Below are 18489 nucleotides of genomic sequence, written 5' to 3'. Positions count from 1 at the left end.
TAAAGTACAGACTTCCCCGCCAGCTTTTCAGCCGTGGTCACAACACAAGTGAGAGCTGTGCAGCCCGGCCACCGCTCCTCAGTCTCGTGGCGCTGGGCCACAGCGTACCCGTTACTCAGTTCACCCTCAGACAGCAAGTGTGGGGCCCTGTTGCCTCCTCGCCTCCTGGTAATAAGCCCACGCGACATATTACAGAAAGGGATCACTGAGAGACAGGCTTGGACAATAAGGGTGAGTCACTAGATGTGAAATTGGATGCACTGAGGATGATTTGAAATGATGACAGCAAGGGGACGCTGGGACGAGAGCTGCTAGACTTCCATGGAGCTGTGGTATGAAGCATATTGAAAAGTCCTATGGGGACCTCCCTGGTGGTGCAGTGGCTAAGATTCCATGCTTCCAGTGCCGGGGGCCTGGGTTCAATCCCTGGTCAGGGCACTTGATCCCACATCCAGCAACTAAAGATCCTGCATGCCACAACTAAGATCTGATACAGCCAAATAAATAAATATTAGAAAAGAAAAAAGTCCTATGAATGTAAAAACCAAGTTGAAGTTGCTTCAACACCTTTTAATGTGAATTGCACTAGGAACAGAAAGCTGCTTGTGGTTTAAATGATGGAGCATTTACTTCTACTTTGGGTTGTAAAAACAAACAAAAACCCAAAAAACCTTGCCATTCTGGGGACTTCCCTGGTGGTCTAGTGGTTAAGAATCTCCTTGGTGTTACAACTGGACTGCATTAACCTTAGTGCCAGTTAAGGATCCAAGGCTTACTTGAATTTAAGTAAATATTTCCAAGATCCAAGTGATTTTTTAAAAATCACTTTGATTTTGAGGTCAGAGGTGCTTCATGATTAGATTCTTAAGAGGCGGCTGCATCAACAGATTGGTTAGAATATTGATATGTGGATTTGCAGCCCTTTGGGGAAGGATGGGATCCAGTGAGGGCTTCTCTGGTGGCTCAGACATAAAGAATCTGCCTGCCGTGCAGGAGACCTGGGTTCCATCCCTGGGTGGGGAAGATGCTCTGGAGAAGGGGATGGCTACTCCCTCCAGTATTCTTACCTGGGAAATCCCATGGACAGAGGAGTCTGGAGGGCTACAGTCCAGTAGGTCGCAGAGAGTCGGACATGACTGAGCAACAAGCACACTTACAGGATCCAGTGAAAGTGCCGTCTGTGAAGTCTAATGCCAGTCAACTGATTCATTACAAGTAACTTGAAACATTTTACTCTAGTATTAGGTTGACCCATAAGGTCATTTGAGACTTCCATAGCATCTTAATGGAAACACCCGAACAAACATATTGGCCAACTCAATAGTAGAGTAACTCAGTTTAGATTCTGAGGGTCCTTAGTGAATTGGGTTAAATGGGGAATGTCTAACTGAAGATCAGATTAGAGAAGAATGTGATACTGACATCTACATATTAATATGTTTAGAGAAATAAAGCAGTGTTTCTTACCACTTGCTTGCAAATTTGATTTTAACAGCTGGCTGATAGACTTCTCTGCTTTAGTGCTCCCCTTTAACTGGTAGTCCCGGCTCAAGATAGTTATTCCAACTTTTGTACTACAGAGGCTGATGTCACTGAACTTTGGATCATTCAGAACTGCGTATTGTTCTTTCTCTCATTAGCACTGCTGGTACAGACCTTCCTGGCACTGTGACACACTACATGATAATTTTATAGCTTTATCTGCCTGATCAGATCAAAAGCATCTTGAGGGTGAATCCCTGTTTACTGTTTTCAGTCGGAAAGCAAGTAGCACAAAATCTGGCAGCAGTGCAGTGCTGCGTTAGTTTCTGCTGTTCAGCAAAGTGAATCAGCTCTGTGTACACATATCCCCGCTTTCTTCATTGAAAATTTAAACATAGACGATTCTCCTTCAGAATCTTCTGATACATTTATAGACATAACAGTTGAACAGGACGAGTAGTGGATCTAGACAGCCAGTGGCGAATCTCATGAGTGACGTCGGCTTCAACGTGTGGCCTTGTACAGTTCCAAATATGTCAAATCAATCTTGTCTTGATGTAGAAACCTTATTAAATAGTAATTGTCATCTAATTTAATGTTTTTCTTTCTTTCACTGGCTGCAGAGCATCTTTTGGTATAGTTTATTTTCTTTACAAAGCCTCTGGTCCTAAGGGTTGATGTTACCACCAACTTCCACAAGATGGCAGACTAAACCCATTTTTGTTGTTAGGTTTCAAACCACTTTTAACATACATGCCTGTGCTTTTTATTACCGTTAAATCTTTTTTTGCTTTTTCTTTAGATGGGCAGTATCAAACCGAGAAATGCTCATAGCCCAAAACAGCTCCTTGGAATTTAAGCTACACAGACTCTATTTTATTAGCTTGTTAATGGGTGGAACTACAAATCAGCGAGAGGCGTTGCAGTATGCTAAAAATTTTCAGCCATTTGCCCTAAATCATCAAAAAGGTGAGTCTAGAGTCTGAGGGCTTTAATGGTTGAAACAGGGTTAAAGCTGCCACTGGAATTTGTTTGTCTTAACTAGATGTAACATGTATTTGCTAAGAAACTGAAACAAAAGTAGATGATGATTACTTAATTAAAAAGCTCTTGACTGGCTCTAAAGCCTCTTGATTGAGGGAATTCCCTGAAGGTCCAGTGGTTAGGACTCTGTGCTCTCACTGCCAAGGGCCCCAGGTTCAATCCTAGTCGGGAAACTAAGATTCATTCTACAAGCCGTGTGGCAAGGCTTGAAAACAAAAAGTCTCTTAATTGAAAAGCCAGAAAGAAACTTTACATTTTGGAGGATTCTGTTAAACTAAGAGGAAATGAAGTGTGTTCTTGCTCCCCCGCCACCCGCTGTGCCGCTGTTGTCACACAGCCAGACGTCTGAAGGCCCACCAGCGTGGCAGCACTTAGCCCCAGGGATCGGTGTAGGGGCTGGCTGGTTTCACAGCCAAAGATAGTAATGGCCCCATTTTATGACACAGTGGTTACTCCTCCGGATAATGGTAATCACACTGTGCTGTAAGAATAAAATAATTATATATTCAGTATTTAGTGCTTTCCTTTTCTTGTTTTCCTCTGTGCTGTTTCTTTAAAAGACAGCGAGCTTAAGGACCAGAATTTTTAAAAGACATTGTTAATAAATTATTTTATGCCATGTCCACTGGGGAAATTCTTGCCTTTTTCAGTGTATAACTTGCAAACTCTTGTTTCAAGTGTGAGCATTCATACCTCCAAATCGCTGCTGCTTCTGTTTAGACATTCAGGTCTTGATGGGGAGCCTCGTGTACCTGAGACAAGGGATTGAGAACTCACCGTATGTTCACCTGCTTGACGCAAACCAGTGGGCTGACATCTGTGATATCTTCACCCGGGATGCCTGTGCCCTCCTGGGGCTCTCCGTGGAGTCTCCGCTCAGTGTCAGGTATGGACACTGTCCTGTCTAGTTTTTTTGTTGTTGTTGTTTATTTTTGAGGGTTCCCTGTGCTCTATAGTTAGTTCCCATTTGTTAACTATTTTTACATAGTAGCATGTATATGTTGATCCCGATCTCCCAGTCCATCCCATCCCCCATTCTCCCCTTGGTATCCGTAAGTTTGGTCTCTACACCTGTGACTCTTATTTCTACTTTGCAGATAAGCTCACCTCTACCATTTTTCTAGATTCCATATATATACATTATATACATAGTATATTTATATATAATTATGTATAATATATATTATGTTATATATAATATATAAATTACATATAATGCATTATTTATATATATTATACAATATATATACCATATTTGTTTTTCTAACTTACTTAATTCACTCTGTGTGACAGTCTCTAGGTCCATCTGTGTCTCTGCAGATAGCACAAGTTTGTGCTTTTCAACAGCTGAGTAATACTCTATTGTGTATACGTGTCCTGTCTGGTTTTGAAACATTCATCACATCAGTCAGTTCTGCTTAATTTGCAGTGTAGTTCCTGGTGTTTAAAGCTGAGAGAACGTTTGTCTTTCTAAAGAAGAGTATAGTTGGTATTTCAGGAGATGGTCACACCTGGTGACAGTTTTAGAGGAGCAGTTAGCAGAGTGTGATCCTTTGGGGGTCTCCGAGGGTCTCCGAGAGCCTTTCCCACTGTGTTCACATGGTGGGTTAAATAAACTCCTCCAACCCTGGCACAGATGAGGGCAGTGGTCCCAAACCCCTCAAAGACTTGCTATATTCCTCACCACTCACACTTGCAGATATTTTAGCTTTACTTAAGAATGTTCTTGACAAAACGTTAAAAAATCATTCACTTTATTTGTGTGCTTGAATAGGAAGTTCAAATAAAGCTCTTCAGCTCATGCTAGGTCATGAGATAATATGATGATGTCTCAAGAAAAAGCATCTGTATGATGTTTGAGTTATGAGCTAAAGAACTAGTTGCTTTTTCCTAGAACACAGTTTTTACTCGAAAATCCACTGAAACACTATAGTTATTCACACTCAGGCTTTTGGCAGACATCTGTTCAGATGAATGAAGTGGGCCTCTTATGTCAGGGAAGGCAACTGATGGTGTCTTTTGCCACAGTGATGGAATTTTTAAGCTAAAATAGAAATTTGGGGCAACTTGAACCCACCACTGTGAGGTTGACAGCTTCCCAGTGCTTAAAGACATTTCTGATGAAATTGGTGGTGAGGATAATTTTAATTTTTCCATATATAATAAAACGTACTAGCTCTTAGAAGAGTAGTATGATCTTACAAAATCATGCATGAGTCAAGGATTCATTCAGAGTTCAAGACCATTGGGTTTTAGTAGAGCAGAGTAAAAAAAATACTCTCATAACAGCAAGGATTCAGATTCCACTTTGCAGCTAACCTTTTTAACAGACTGCTACTTTGTGGCATTTTAGTGAGGCATTAAAGAAGAATATCCACAATTATATGAAAAGGCAATTAAAGTGCTACATATCTGTGTGAGACTGGATTTTTTTTCCCCACTTCAACAGAAAGCATATATTGCAACAGACAGTGCAGAGGAGGGTGTAAGAATCCAGTTGTCTTCTGTTAAACCGGAGGTTAGAAAGATAGGTAAAAACAGAGAACAGTGCTGCTCTTCTCGCAAGGTTATTTTTGGTTTGGAAAATATAGTTATTTTTTGTGAGAATCTTATCTATCTCATGTAATATATTTATTATTTTCAACATTTAAATTTTAATCATTTCTCAGTTTTACTTTCTAATACAATAATGATGGAACTCACAAAACCAAACACCCTTTGAGATCCTTAATGTTTCAGCCTGTAAAGGGGCCCTGAGATCAAAAGGTTTAAGAACTCGTTTTAAGAACTGACTCTTGCAGCTCTTTGATTCCTTTGATTCCTGTAGTGTTTTAAATCCTGCTCCATCCAGGCATCGTGTGGGACACAGAGATGAATCAGGTGCAGCCTGTGTTCACAGGGGTCAGAGTCCTACGTAGGAGACAGTACAGCTCACTTTAACGTGCTGTGGGCCTGCAGGGTCAGGTTCCCTGGGACAGACTTGAAATGCGGGGAGACAGACGTGCAGGAGGTTTACTGGGATCACCCCCTGAAGGGAGCGAGAGCAGCAGGATCAGGCAAAGAGGAAGGCTGAACTCTGATGCAGTGTCGCTAGAGGCCTCAGCCCACCCTTGTGGCACTCGGGAGCTGTGGTGGCTGGTGGGGTCATCCCAGTTGGGACAACTTTTGTATCATCAGGTGGAGCTGTCTTAGAATGTGACCCTGGTCAGGTTGCTTCCTTCAGGTGAGGACAGTCTTGAAGAGGGACTCAGCAGAAAGTTGACCGCGAGCACTTGCAGATCTGAGAAGTGTGTGCTTCTGCCCTGGCTCTCCAGGGTGATCCAGGTCTCGAAGGGGCTGTGCAAGGAAACATTTCAGAGGGTCATTAATGCTAAGAATTCTGTGGGGGGGGGGGGACAGTTCCTGAGGCACTAACCTGCCGTTTCCCCTTTGCGTGGCAAAGAAATCTACTCTCCTCCTACACTTGAAAGAGAAAAAAGCATGCGCACGTGTGGACATGTGCACACATGTATGTGCGCACACGCTACTTTAGCAAAACAGATGGCTTTATCGTACCTAGAATCCAGTGGGACCCTCTGCACACAGCATGCAGGCTGGAGGAATTGGTGTTGCCCGGGACCAAGCTTCCTGCCACCTGGCCTGGCTTTAACATTTCCTCTTCTGCCCTCCAGTTTCTCAGCAGGTTGTGTGGCGCTGCCGGCTTTAATTAACATCAAAGCTGTGATCGAACAGAGGCAGTGCACTGGCGTTTGGAACCAGAAAGATGAATTACCTGTGAGTGCCATTTCCTGTTGGTTATCACCTCTCCCATCAAGATAAGAACGTGGATGCGACGGATTTTAAATGGTTATTTTGCCTTTTAATCAGGAAATATTACTGTAGCCATTTGACAGGGATTCTTTTATCTGTACGGAGACATGATTAAACAGTAAAAGCAGAGTAGGTGGTGGTGTTAGCCACTCAGTCGTGTCTGACTCTTTGTGACTCCATGGACTGTAGCCTGCCTAGCTCCTCTGTCTGTGGAATTCTCCAGGCAAGAATACTGGAGAGAGTTGTCATTCCCTTCTCTGGGGTATCTTCCCCACCCAGGGTTTGAACCCTAGTCTCCTGCATTGCAGGCAGATTCTTTACTATCTGAGCCATAGGTACATTTTGGAGGCACTGGAGTCTTCTTACCATTTTGACTTAGAGCAGCAGCGACAGCTAGTGAAGGCGAAGGTCAGAAGGGGGAAAGGTGGATATACTGAGGCATGAGCGGTGTTCTGAGTGCTGTCGACTTCAAAAAAAAAATGTATGAGAGTTGTGAGTTAAGTTTTACTGGGGACAGAATGAGGACTGCAGCCTGGGAGACAGAACCTTAGATAGATATGAGGAGATGCAAGGACTGGGCTCATAAAATCAGTTTCTGAAAATATTAAACTATCTGAAGGCCTGTTGCACCAGTTCTCCTGGAGCACAGAGTGCCTCACTCCTGTTCTCCGCGCTGCTCTGCCCTTCAGAGTGTCTAGAAGGTCAGCATGTACTCTAGTCACTTGCTAGCTCTCTCTCTTCTCAGAGCGGTAGTTTGTCCATGTCTAAAATGGGGACCATCCTTCTCTTTATGAGGCTGTTAAAGGCTAGATAGAGATAACAGAGGAATGCTTAGAAAAATACGGGACACACAGTAGGTAGTCAGGTTTTGTTGCCATAGGACTTATGACATGGAAGCATAACAGGTCATCGTGTGTGTGTGTGTGTGTGTGTGTGTGTGTGTGAAGCATAACATAGGTCATCGTGTGTGTGTGTGTGTGTGTGTGTGTGTGTGTGTGTGTGTGTGTGTGTGTGTGTGTGTGTGTGTGTGTGTTTCTCCTAGGCCTCTGACAGTAGGCACTGGATCTTTGACAGGAATTCTCATTCCTGCCTGACTCCTGCCACGTGTGTGTGTGTGTGTGTTTCTCCTAGGCCTCTGACAGTAGGCACTGGATCTTTGACAGGAATTCTCATTCCTGCCTGACTCCTGCCACCTCTGTGTGCAGGTTTATCTGCAGTTCCCTTGTAATTCCAGCTGATAACTGTCAGTTGGTTGCCCTAGCTTTTCAGAGATCAGTTCTGATGAAAGGCGCAGGTGCACACCCAGTCCTGAGTGTGGTCAGGACACAAGCAGTGGCCCACGTGGCAGCTGCTCGTTGAAACAAGTGAGAAGAACTCGCGCCTTCCCTCTCTTTGCTGAGGCAGGTGCCTGCAAGAACTGGCAGTTTTCCAGCTGTGTTGTCAGTGTCTGACGCTTGCATCCTAGAACAGAGCACACTGAAGTCTGAATCCACCCAGCACCCGGGTGTCAGGGGAATAAAGCAGTTGGGGGTGGAGGGGAATGAGCTGGTTATTTTATCTCGGGATCATTGTTACACTCTGCCAACTTGTTTGGAAGAATCTGGGCAATATAGACTTTTCTGTTGATAGCCATTTGAGATTTAGAAGAAAAGAAAGCAGAAAGAACTGCTGTTTGTGAAGCCTCTGTCACATGCTAGCCAGTACGCTACGGTGATTTCATAGCTTTTGTTTTGTTAACTGCAGAGAGAGCTGATAGAGTGCTATGGGCGCAGATGGATGGGGTGTGAATTCTCCGGCTAAAATTTAGTTTGAAGCCCTTGTTTCAGGTGGTTTCTCTGGACAGTTGCATACAAAACACCGGAAACCCAGATCTAAAGCCCACACAGCAATAAAGAATATTTAGTCTGCCTTTAATGAATTAGCACACTGAATTGTATCGGTGTGTTGTGAAAACCATCAGCATTTCTGGTGAGTTTATTTATTTGGCCATGCCATGCAGCATGTGGGATCTTAGTTCACTGACCAAGGATCGAACCCCTGCCCTAGCAGTGGAGGCACGAGCTCTAAGCACTGGACTGCCAGGGATGTCCCTTGGTGGGTTTACTCTTTCATATATCTTGATGAGTCTTTAAGAGTGTTTGACTTCCAGAGTATTGCCTTGCCTTTGACCTTTGCTTTCAGGCATTAGAATTTGGTTTGCTATATCGTGTTATAAATAATTTTGAAGGTTGATTTAGAATGATGAGGTAATACTTTGAGTCCCTAAGACTGTCCATCTTTGAGTTAGTTTAGAAGAGTGCTGTAAAAAGTTACCTTTGTATGAGCAGGTTTGATAAATGTTCTTTGCTGCAGAGTACATACTGGCATGTGGATGGTTTCCTGAAATATAACGTGAGTCCTTTACCTTTTTAAAAACAGATTGAAGTGGACCTTGGTAAAAAGTGCTGGTATCACTCGATATTTGCCTGCCCTATTCTTCGTCAGCAAACAACAGATAACAATCCACCCATGAAATTGGTCTGTGGTCATATTATATCAAGAGATGCCCTGAATAAAATGTTTAATGGTAGCAAGTAAGTGTCTTGAATTTTTAAATGTTAGTAATATATATATGTGGAACTTGTTGGGACAGTAAATAATAAGGATAAATAAACATAGCTAGAGTTTAGAAATATATATTTACTTATTTAGTGGGTGGTATGTGATCTTTTCTCAATTTCAAGACTGAGAAATTTGTTCAAGAATTTATTAATTAGATTTTAAAAAACAGTTTCAAAACCCTATTTCTAGCATAGGCAGCTAAAGAATTTCTCATTGGCGCTCATTTCAGACCCATTACAGTGAAGTCTTTTCTTTGAAGAAAAGGCCCTGAAGCTGTTTGTGCCCTCCTCAGCAGCTGAATGCAGGTGGATGACAATTTGGTTCAGACCATGCTGGTTTCTGATGCTACCACAGCATGTCGTGTGCCACCACGGGCATGTAGGCCACTCTGGGTTGGCTGCGTGCTGTGTAGGCCTAGCAGCTGGCACCAGTTTTGCTGCACGTGTGTGGATTGTGACACCAGTACATCTGAGAGTCATTCTGAGATGGGTGCAAGCTAAACCTTGGAGAAGAAAAAATTGAATTTGCTTCTGAAACCCCAGAAGCAGTTTTCAGAACAGTTGTCTTTGTTTTGTTTTCAAAATACTTTTCACTGATTGCCACTGAAGAAGAGCTGTGCAATTTAGGGTCTGGCTTGGATGGTGTTTATTTTTAACTCTTCATGGCTGTTCTATTAAGGGAAAGCACAGTTATAGATGTGCACAAGCAAGCATATCTGTGAGTGTAATTGTTACAAGATACTCTGTAACTAGACAAAAATTGAATGCTCAGTACTGATCCTGTTTCTTGATTCAGTATTTTCTTTCTTGTCTTTAGATTAAAGTGTCCATATTGTCCAATGGAACAAAGTCCAGGAGATGCCAAACAGATATTTTTCTGAAGAAATAACTTTAGTTTGCAATTTGTAAGTGAAACGGAATCGAGGGTGCATTTCAGAAGAGAACGTTCCATTTAATGCAGCTAACCAAGGACTCCCATGTTTCTATAAGCTAATGCTCCAGAAACTTTGCCAACATCTTAGTGTGTATGCACGGTGGGGAGTGCTCCAGTTGGATATTATCATAGGGCTTTATTATATTCTTGGTCTTCATTTCTGATCAAGTAAATACACCAGCAGTTGTCATTCAATGCAGGTTTTTGTACTTAATTATATGGTGATTTTTTTACTTTCTAAGAGCAGAAACAGAAATCTACCTTCCTGCCATGTGTTTAGTAGTGCTCCTGCTTTTACTTTTGCCATTCTCCCGATAACTGTAAGCCTTGAGAATGTTTGTGAAGAAGTTTTATTTCCTGTTATGTAACATAATTAAGTGAAAATCCTTCAGAAAAAAAGTTTGATAAACTGAATTGTGGTTATGAAACTCATCTGCAGGGTTTTGTTTTTGTTTTGCTTAAGGAAGAAAGCTGTGATAAATTGCAAATTTGCTTTCTGATATTTTCCTCTGCTCCAGCTCTCACTGAGAAGTCAGCAGACCTGCGCCTGAGCTGTGCTGGTAGCCCCAGCAGGCTGCCTGTTGCAAAATTCCTTAATGAATTTACTAGCAGGTCGGCGTGACCAGTCTTCCACTAGAATAGAGTGGAAGCAGTACTTTTGTTTCTTTGCTTTTATTGCCAAGAGATGCTTGTTTTAAGAGTGTGTTCAATAAAACAAAATTCTGATGTTAGAAGTGTTAAGTTGACATTTGCTCTCTTGGTCTTGGTAGCCCTCTTCTCTGAAATCTGCCTTCAGGACTTGGCTGTGTATATTGCATTTGTATATCATTGCAGACACAGTGTTGTGCATGTGTGTGTACATATATATATATACATGTGCACCAGCATCAAACATTGTGTATCTGGAAGGGAAGAAGCATGTTCCAGTCCTCAGATGCAGTTACCAGACTCATCACTTTCAGTCCTTCAAGTTAGAAGTTAGCAAATTTTCTGTAGCACAGAATGTTTATTGCTGTTTTTTTGTATTTGAATAGCATCCTGTTCAATGCCTCTCTTCTGCAAAACGTATCATCTCATTGACTGTGAATCTGTATATTATTCTGATGGATACAGATAATGATCGTTTCTCTTGTGAGGTATCGTCATTTAATGCACTGTCCGGAAATAGCCATGCGTGAGAATCTTTCTCTGTATGATGAACTACAAGGAAAAGACATCTGTGGACGCACTTCTGACTTAAACCCATGAAGTTACTTCATTTTGAGGAGAATGTCATATGGAAATCACCAAATACTTTGCAACTCTATATCATCTGACTCAGAACTGACTATCAATATAGGAAAACTTCCACGAGAAAATGAAGAAAGGAGACGACACAGAAGCAAAGAGAAACGTGGCGCTTCACATTTTAAACTGCAGACTGACTTCATTTGCACGGGCGGGGAGGAGGGTGATACCGGATTTGGTGCTCAGTTATTGGAAACTGGCAGCATTTGCTGTTATATACCAGCCGGGATGGTTCATCCTGAAATGTTTACCAGGGAGAGCTTGGATTTATTTGTAAATGAAGGGGATGCTGCTTGGTTGCTGTGTGTGGTCAGGCTGACGGTGAGGGTTGTTACTGTATGCTGTGGGGCTGAGCCAGGATTTGATTGGCCGGCTCAGTGCTCGCTTTGCCTGACTTCCTGCTTTGGCCAGCTTCCGGCTCAACTCCACAGCTCTCCTGTTGGAACCCACTGTCTGCTAAAGCAGTGAAGGAAGAGAGCAGAGAGTAGCTCCTCGGACTCCAGGAGAAGGTAGAGAACTCCAGGCAACACTTGGGCCAAGGATGTAAAAGTGACTTATCTTTTTTTCTTTCAGTTAAACCCAGAGTGTCTTTTTATTATTATTTTTATTTTTTTTACCTTTTGCTCACTAAGCCAGATTTAGTTTTAGTTACAACTTACTCTCACCTTTTCACCTCAAACACCCACACAATATTGAGGCTTTGTGTAAGGTTCCTACATTACTGACATTGCTCTGGAGGCTGGTGATAGGTGTTTTTGACAGCCAGACCCCCCAGCAGCTGGCTTAGGTCCCTTTCAAGAGAAGCCAGAAAAAGCTCCGCTTTGTCCCTCTCGCAGTGTTGGCAGCCCTATTGACAGTTTTCTGTGCAGCTCGTGAAACTTTAGAAAGAATATGCTTTAATGGAAGCATCTGATTTTGCATTTGCCCATGCAGGGTCCTTGTTCCCACTGGGCAGGGTTAGGGCCAAAAATTTGAGACTGTTGATCTGATAATTTAACATGCAAATGATGTCTTGTGACCTTCTATAATGAAACATACAGACTTAAAATTCACTGGTGACTAAATGTGAAGGAAAGAGGTGGATTTGAAGAGACCAGAGCTTAACCAAAGATACGGAAATGCAGCATGCTGCCCTTTCAGCTCCAGAAACACCTTCCCCAGTGGTGTCAGGACCAGGTCGTCGCTGAGACCGTCAGTGCAGTCGTTGCACTCTGCTTTCTCTTGAAGAAGGTCGTGATAGAGCCAAGGTTTTTACAGTCAGATTAATGATAACAGTGCGCATTTAAAACAGAATCTGAGTGATTTCTTAAATCTCTCGGAATCTATTTCCATTTCCCAGGCTCCGACAGAGGCCATGGAACTATGCTAAACCAATAAAACCTTATCAGCTCCTTACATTCTGATTTAGAGCCACTGCACTTTCAAGTACACACTGAAGTGCAGCGGCAAAGGTTGTCTTTTGATCTTTTTTCTTCTTCGTGCAGTCATCACTGATGCCATTTCTGTCATTTTAGTGGTGATTTTATGATACTTCTAATACATAAATGAACGGGTATTGGTGCCTCTTGATTTTTAAAATTTTGAAGAGACGAGCCACCTCATATTCATAGGGTGTATGAGTATCTTGTGAGTGTATGAGCATTTGATTGAACCTAAGAAAGTGATGAAGCAAATCTTAACTGATTTTTCTGTAGCAGCTGATGTATACGGACACACTAAAACCCACGTCTCATTATGTGGGGAATGAAGATCCTTTTTTTTTTCTCTCCAAGTAGTCCCACAGGTTATGCAGTTTAAGTTCAGTATATTGTATGCTGTGAGTTATTTTCCACCTCTGTGATTTCACCCTCTGGGACAGTAGATTTTGCAAAAACCAAGAACTCTTGGTTTATCTCCACAAGACAAGCTGCTGGTAGACATTAACCCTCCGGTTTTCCAGCTCAATCTCTGATTAAGTGGATTGACTGGCTGGCCAGTCTGCTTAGTCAGCTGACTCAGGTTAATTTCAGGGAAGGCATGGAGGCATGTTTGGTTAACTTCATCGCTAGGCTGTGTAAGGTGAAGACACAAACCAAATACCTATCATTACTTATCTCTACTTGCATCATCTTTGGGAACACTAGAATGCTGTGGTCTTGAGGAAATGTTGGCAAAGAACATGCAGAAGATTTGGTGCTTTGTAAGGCCGTCCAGCGATGGCAGATGTTTTGTGGCACAGTGGTGTTTACCATAAACAGATACAGACTTCACAAACTGTGCTTATTGAAGGAGAATTGAATAGATACCAAAAATAGACTGACAAATGTATTTTAATTGCAGATGAGGCAGTTAGTTTTAGGGCAGGTTTTTCTGCTACTGATTTTACTTCAAGACGTAGGGAGAGAAAATGGTGTAGTTCTCAAGACATTTCCCTCTACAGTTTTAAACTGTAGTGAGCATATGCTTCATTTACTTCCAAAGAGGCAGAAACAGCTGGAATTGGCTTACAGCACATGCTTTGTTTGATATTATGGGTGATGACCTACACTCTTATTTTAGCAGTCACTTAATGTTCTCCAGCAAGGCAGATGTGGGGTTCACTAGGACTTAGTGCCTGATGTTTTTCTTTTGGGAAGGGGTGGGAGTGAATGTATCGGGGATGGGAGGGTAGCAGGAGAGGAAACGGAAGAATGAGTGTGCATGTGTCTGAAATTCACCATTTGCCCCCACCTGTGTCTCGCTGAACAGGTATTTAATGTATTTGGCTCCTGGCTGCAGTGTGCATGTATTTTTTTCCCCATCTCCATGTTTTCTAAACCTACACTTAAAAGGATTCATCGGATCATCTTTTTCAGATGGCTCAGGATTGCATTTCTTTTGCTTACCCTGTGCTCTTGGGTTCTATAGTATTTCTATAATTATGTAACAATAGTGTTGCACTGTAATCTATCATATAGAGCTATATGTATGGAAAATCTTGATCAGTTTTTTTTTTTAAGAAATGTATTCTGTTTGCAAAGGCACAATAAAGTTGCATCTAATAGACTACAGGCAATAAAGCTAACAATAAACCTTATTTAACACAAACCATATTCACATTCTCTGTTCATTTGATCTTGAGAAAAAGTCGAGCGTATCTGGTAGTTTCAGGGATCTCATTTTAACTTAAAAGGTTCTGATATATTTAATTTATAAAATTCAGACATATAATAGAGTTTTGGGAAAATATAAGAAATGCTTTGTTAATGTGTGTATTCCTATGTAAAACACATGGCTTCTCCTGTGTATATTTTTCAAAATTAAAGAAATGCACATTTGAAAAGTGTTTTGTGGAACCAGTCTGTATAAATGTGACAGGTGCCAGAGGCAGGAGGGAGGGAGGGAGCATGGAGGTGAGAGAGCATTGCTCTCTGCCTCTGCTGAGGGTCTGCATGTAAAGAGTTTAAGAAAATATCTTTGTCACCATCTCATCCTTTTCCTGTTGCCACCAGCAGTGTGAGAGGAGGTGTTGGCTGGGCACCGTCCCCAGCTTCTAAAGAAGGGGGATTGGGTTGATAATTACAGGTTCCTGCCCCTCATGCTCATCCTGTGGGTGCCTGGGACCCCCTGACCAGGCAGACAGCTACTGGTGGAGGAGGGTGGCTACACCCAGCTTTGCCAAGGAGGAACAGAGGATGCATTGTCTTCCTCCATGACACCCTGAGGTGGTAGAGACCCAGAATCTCTGTGCTGCTTCTGTATTTTCTGAGAGAGAAAGACTCATTGTCATCTGAGATTTTCTGTTGAATCCCACACCCAGCGGCATCTGAAGCTAGGAGGTCCAGGAGGTATAGATGAAGCCTGGCATTGCCACCTATCCCTGCAGCATTTGGGGCTTCGCCAGATTCAAAGTGCAGCCTTCCCTGGTGGCTCAGCGGTAAAGAATGAGCCATTGCAGGTGACGTGAGTTCAATCCCTGAGTCGGGAAGGTCCCCTGGAGGAGGAAATGGCAACCACCCGCAGTTGTCTTGCCTGGGAAATCCCGTGGACAGAGGAGCCTGGCGGGCTACAGTCCATGGGGTGGCAAAGAGTCAGACACAATTTAGCAACTAAATAAGACTCAGCAGCAGCATCACCTGAGACCGTTTAGAAACGCAGGATTTCAGGCCTCAGCCCAGACCTACTGAATCCGCGTCTGTGCTCCTGAGAATACTTTCGTCACGAGTTCCCTGGATGCTCCCTTACTTTGTCTCATTGACCTGGGGGGTTTTGCAGAAACTAACAAACTGGCCAGCAATTTGTTATGTAAGTGAATATTGAAACGTCTCCAGTTTATAACGTTTGGATAACAAAAGCAAGCTCAGGGAGATGATGATGGACAGAGAAGCCTGGCGTGCTGCAGTTCATGGGGTCACAAAGGGCCGGACATGACTGAGCAACTGAACGACAACCACCAAAGATGTGTTACTGTGCCTCTGGTCACTAATGTGCTGTATGTGTGTGCATGCTAGGTTGCTTCAGTCATGCCCAGCTCTTTTTGACCCCAGAGACTAACCCGCCAGGCTTCTCTGCCCATGGGATTCTTCTGGCAAGATTACTTGACTGGGTTGCCGTGCTCTCATCCAGGGGATCTTCTGAACTCAGGGATCACAACTGCGTCTCTTACATCTCCTGCATTGGCAGGCGGGGTCTTTACTGCTAGTGCCACCTGGGAAGCCCGTTATAAACTATTGACTGATTGTTAGTCGCTCAGTCTTCTGACTCTTCGCAACCCCATAGATTGGGGCCCTCCAGGCTCCTTCGTCCATGGGGTTTTTCAGGCAAGAATACTGGTGTGGGTACCCGTTCCCTTCTCCAGGACATCTTCCCGACCCAGGGAGCAAACCTAGGTCTCCTGCGTTGCAGGCAGATTCTTCACCATCTGAGCCACCAGGGATATATATTAGTAAATATCCTCCCTCTTAAATGTGGCAGATAAGGGTCACATGTACTGAACAAAATTTAGCCTTGATGACTAAGTTATGAGTCATGGAGAAAAGTTAAATTTAGTGTGCTTAGAACTCTCTTAGTACAGTTATCTTATAAATCAGTGTATTTTGTTAGGCATCCATGTAACTGAGAGACTGTTGTGTTTGTTGTTCAGTCACTAAGTTGTGTTGACTCTCTGTGACCCCATGCACTGCAGCACACTGGGCTTCCCTGTCCTTCACTATCTCCTGGAGCTTACTCAAACTCATGTCCGTTGAGTCAGTGATGCTATCTAACCATTTCATCTACCACCCCCTTCTGCCTTCAGTCTTTCCCAACATCAGGGTCTTTTCCAGTGAGTTGACTTCACATCAGGTGGCCAAAGTATTGGCGCTTCAGCTTCAGCATCAATCCTTCCAATGGATATTCAGGGTTGATTTCCTTTAGGATTGACTGGTTTGATCTCCTTGCTGTCCAACAGACTCTTCAAGAGTCTTCTCCAGCACCATAGTTCCAAAGCATCAATTTTTTGGCACTCAGCCTTCTTTATGGTTCAACTCACATCTGTACATGACTACTGGAAATTCGCAGCATGGCGAAATGCATTTTCCACCCCTTTCCACCAAAACAGGGACGAATGAGCACCAAAGATGTAAAACACTGGGGTTTTGTCATGGCAAAATAAAGACTGAAAAATGCACCCTCTAATGAACAGCTTGAAGCCCCTCACCCGCTACCCCCAGAGAAGCTTGAAGATAAACAGTATCCCAGCAAGCAAATGTCACTTCCCAGAGGACACTCTTTCGTACTTTTTTTCTGGCAAGCAGTAAGAAATTAGTATAACGCTGTATACATGTAAAATTTATAATTCTCAAAAGTCTTGCAAGAAACTACCTAGTGCTTATTATTTGGTTTATGCTTATCAAGACAATTGATTTCATGACTCTAATGGGTCAGAATCCACTATTTTAAAAAGCCTTGCATTGGGAATTCCTTGGCGGTTCAGTGGTTAGGAGTCTGCATTTTCATTGCCAAAGTCCCACAAGTCATGAGGCACAGCCAAGATAAAAAATGAAGCCTTGCACTAAGGGGTAATAATGCAATGATCCATTCACAAAGCTTCGTTGAAATTGCTGTTAATATGTGTGATAATATATTTTTCTTTTTCCTAAAACCTTTTTCTTGCAGTGGGATGTGCTGCTCCTGTGAGTCTTCCATACTAGCAAATGTAAAATAGCTAAACATTAGAAGCACTGTCTTAAGCAAGGGGACTTGCATGTCAGGGAATTTCCTGTTTCCTTAGCTATGTTTTCCTCCAGCTCAGAAAAGCGCAAAGTGCTTCAGGCTAAATATCTGCTTGTGCAACAGAATCCATTAGTAACTTAGGCAGATGTGTGCCTGTGAAATGCAGAAAGTAACATAGTATGACAGCTTCAGTCATTCAACATAGAATTTTTTTTTCTTTTTCTTAAGTGCCAGGCATTAGGAAGAAGCAGAGTCCTGGGCCTCCAGGAGCTTATGGACTGCCAATAGGTGCAGAAAAGTAGAAGAGAACCAAGATCCTGTAGTGTGGTTAATGCCCACCAGTGACCTAACTATTGCAGGATGATGGGAGGGAAGAGAAAGGCGAGATGTAATGATGCGAGAGAGGGTGGCAGGGTGGGAACGAGTGCAAAATCTTAAGTTCCCCAACCAGGGATTGAATCAGTGACCTCAGCAGTGGGAGCTTGAAGTTCTAACCACCATCTGGAAATTTCCTGATTTGTGCTTTTTAACTTATTTTAATTGAAGTATATTTGCTTTACAATGTTGTGTTAGTTGCTGCTGTACAACAGTGTGAATCAGCTGTAGCTGTTCATATATCCTCTGCCTCTTGAGCCTCCTTCTCACCCCCACCCCCATCCCACCCCTCTAGGTTGTCAGAGAGCGCCGAGCTGAGCTCCCCGTGCTCTATAGCAGGTTCCCGCTAGCTATTTATGTGTTTTTAAGGTCCACTCTGGCCGCAGTGGGATGAAAGGTGGCTGGGGAGAGGATAAGGTTAGACCCTGGGAGGGCCTGTTTGGTAGGTGATGAAGGCGAGTGTTTTTGTTGAGCACAGTAGGTCCTGGTGGGCAGCATGGTGAATAAGACAATCTTGGTGTCTCCCCTCAATGAGGGTAATCTGAGAGAAATTAAATGAAAATACAGCAAGATGATGTTTTTGTCACATACAATGCTCAGAAGTCTCTTTCAATATAGTGAAGCATTAAAGTGTTCTTGTCTCTCAAGTGCTGGGACTCCTTGCTCTGATTGTTCTAAAAATCATTCCCACTTCTTCCTATTGTCTTCACTTCTGGGTGGATTTCTAACTTCTCCACACTCTCCTTACTTCATTGGCTTCCTACACTATGTGACCTTAGTGATGTT

At 42.9% G+C, this 18489-nt stretch overlaps 1 protein-coding gene across 2 annotated transcripts in view; it reads left to right on the top strand.

The window, feature by feature from the left end:
- RMND5A (required for meiotic nuclear division 5 homolog A) overlaps positions 1-14460 on the top strand; it is a 61024-nt gene extending 46564 nt beyond the window's left edge. Inside the window, exons 5-10 of one of the 2 annotated variants that reach the window (XM_052647434.1) lie at positions 2285-2451; positions 3247-3412; positions 6198-6300; positions 8755-8909; positions 9754-9841; positions 10905-14460. In XM_052647434.1, coding sequence (XP_052503394.1) covers positions 2285-2451; positions 3247-3412; positions 6198-6300; positions 8755-8909; positions 9754-9817 — 655 coding nt within the window. In that variant the 3' untranslated portion in view covers positions 9818-9841; positions 10905-14460. Of the gene's footprint in view, positions 1-2284; positions 2452-3246; positions 3413-6197; positions 6301-8754; positions 8910-9753 lie in introns of both variants that reach the window. The other variant, XM_052647433.1, reaches the window with a different exon arrangement.
- The last annotated feature ends 4029 nt before the right edge of the window (positions 14461-18489 follow it).

This window comes from Budorcas taxicolor, chromosome 11 (genome assembly GCF_023091745.1).
Source record: "Budorcas taxicolor isolate Tak-1 chromosome 11, Takin1.1, whole genome shotgun sequence".
Lineage (NCBI taxonomy): Eukaryota > Metazoa > Chordata > Mammalia > Artiodactyla > Bovidae > Budorcas > Budorcas taxicolor.
The sequence above is the reverse complement of the archived record's forward strand: the minus strand, read 5'-3'. Positions and strand labels throughout refer to the sequence as shown.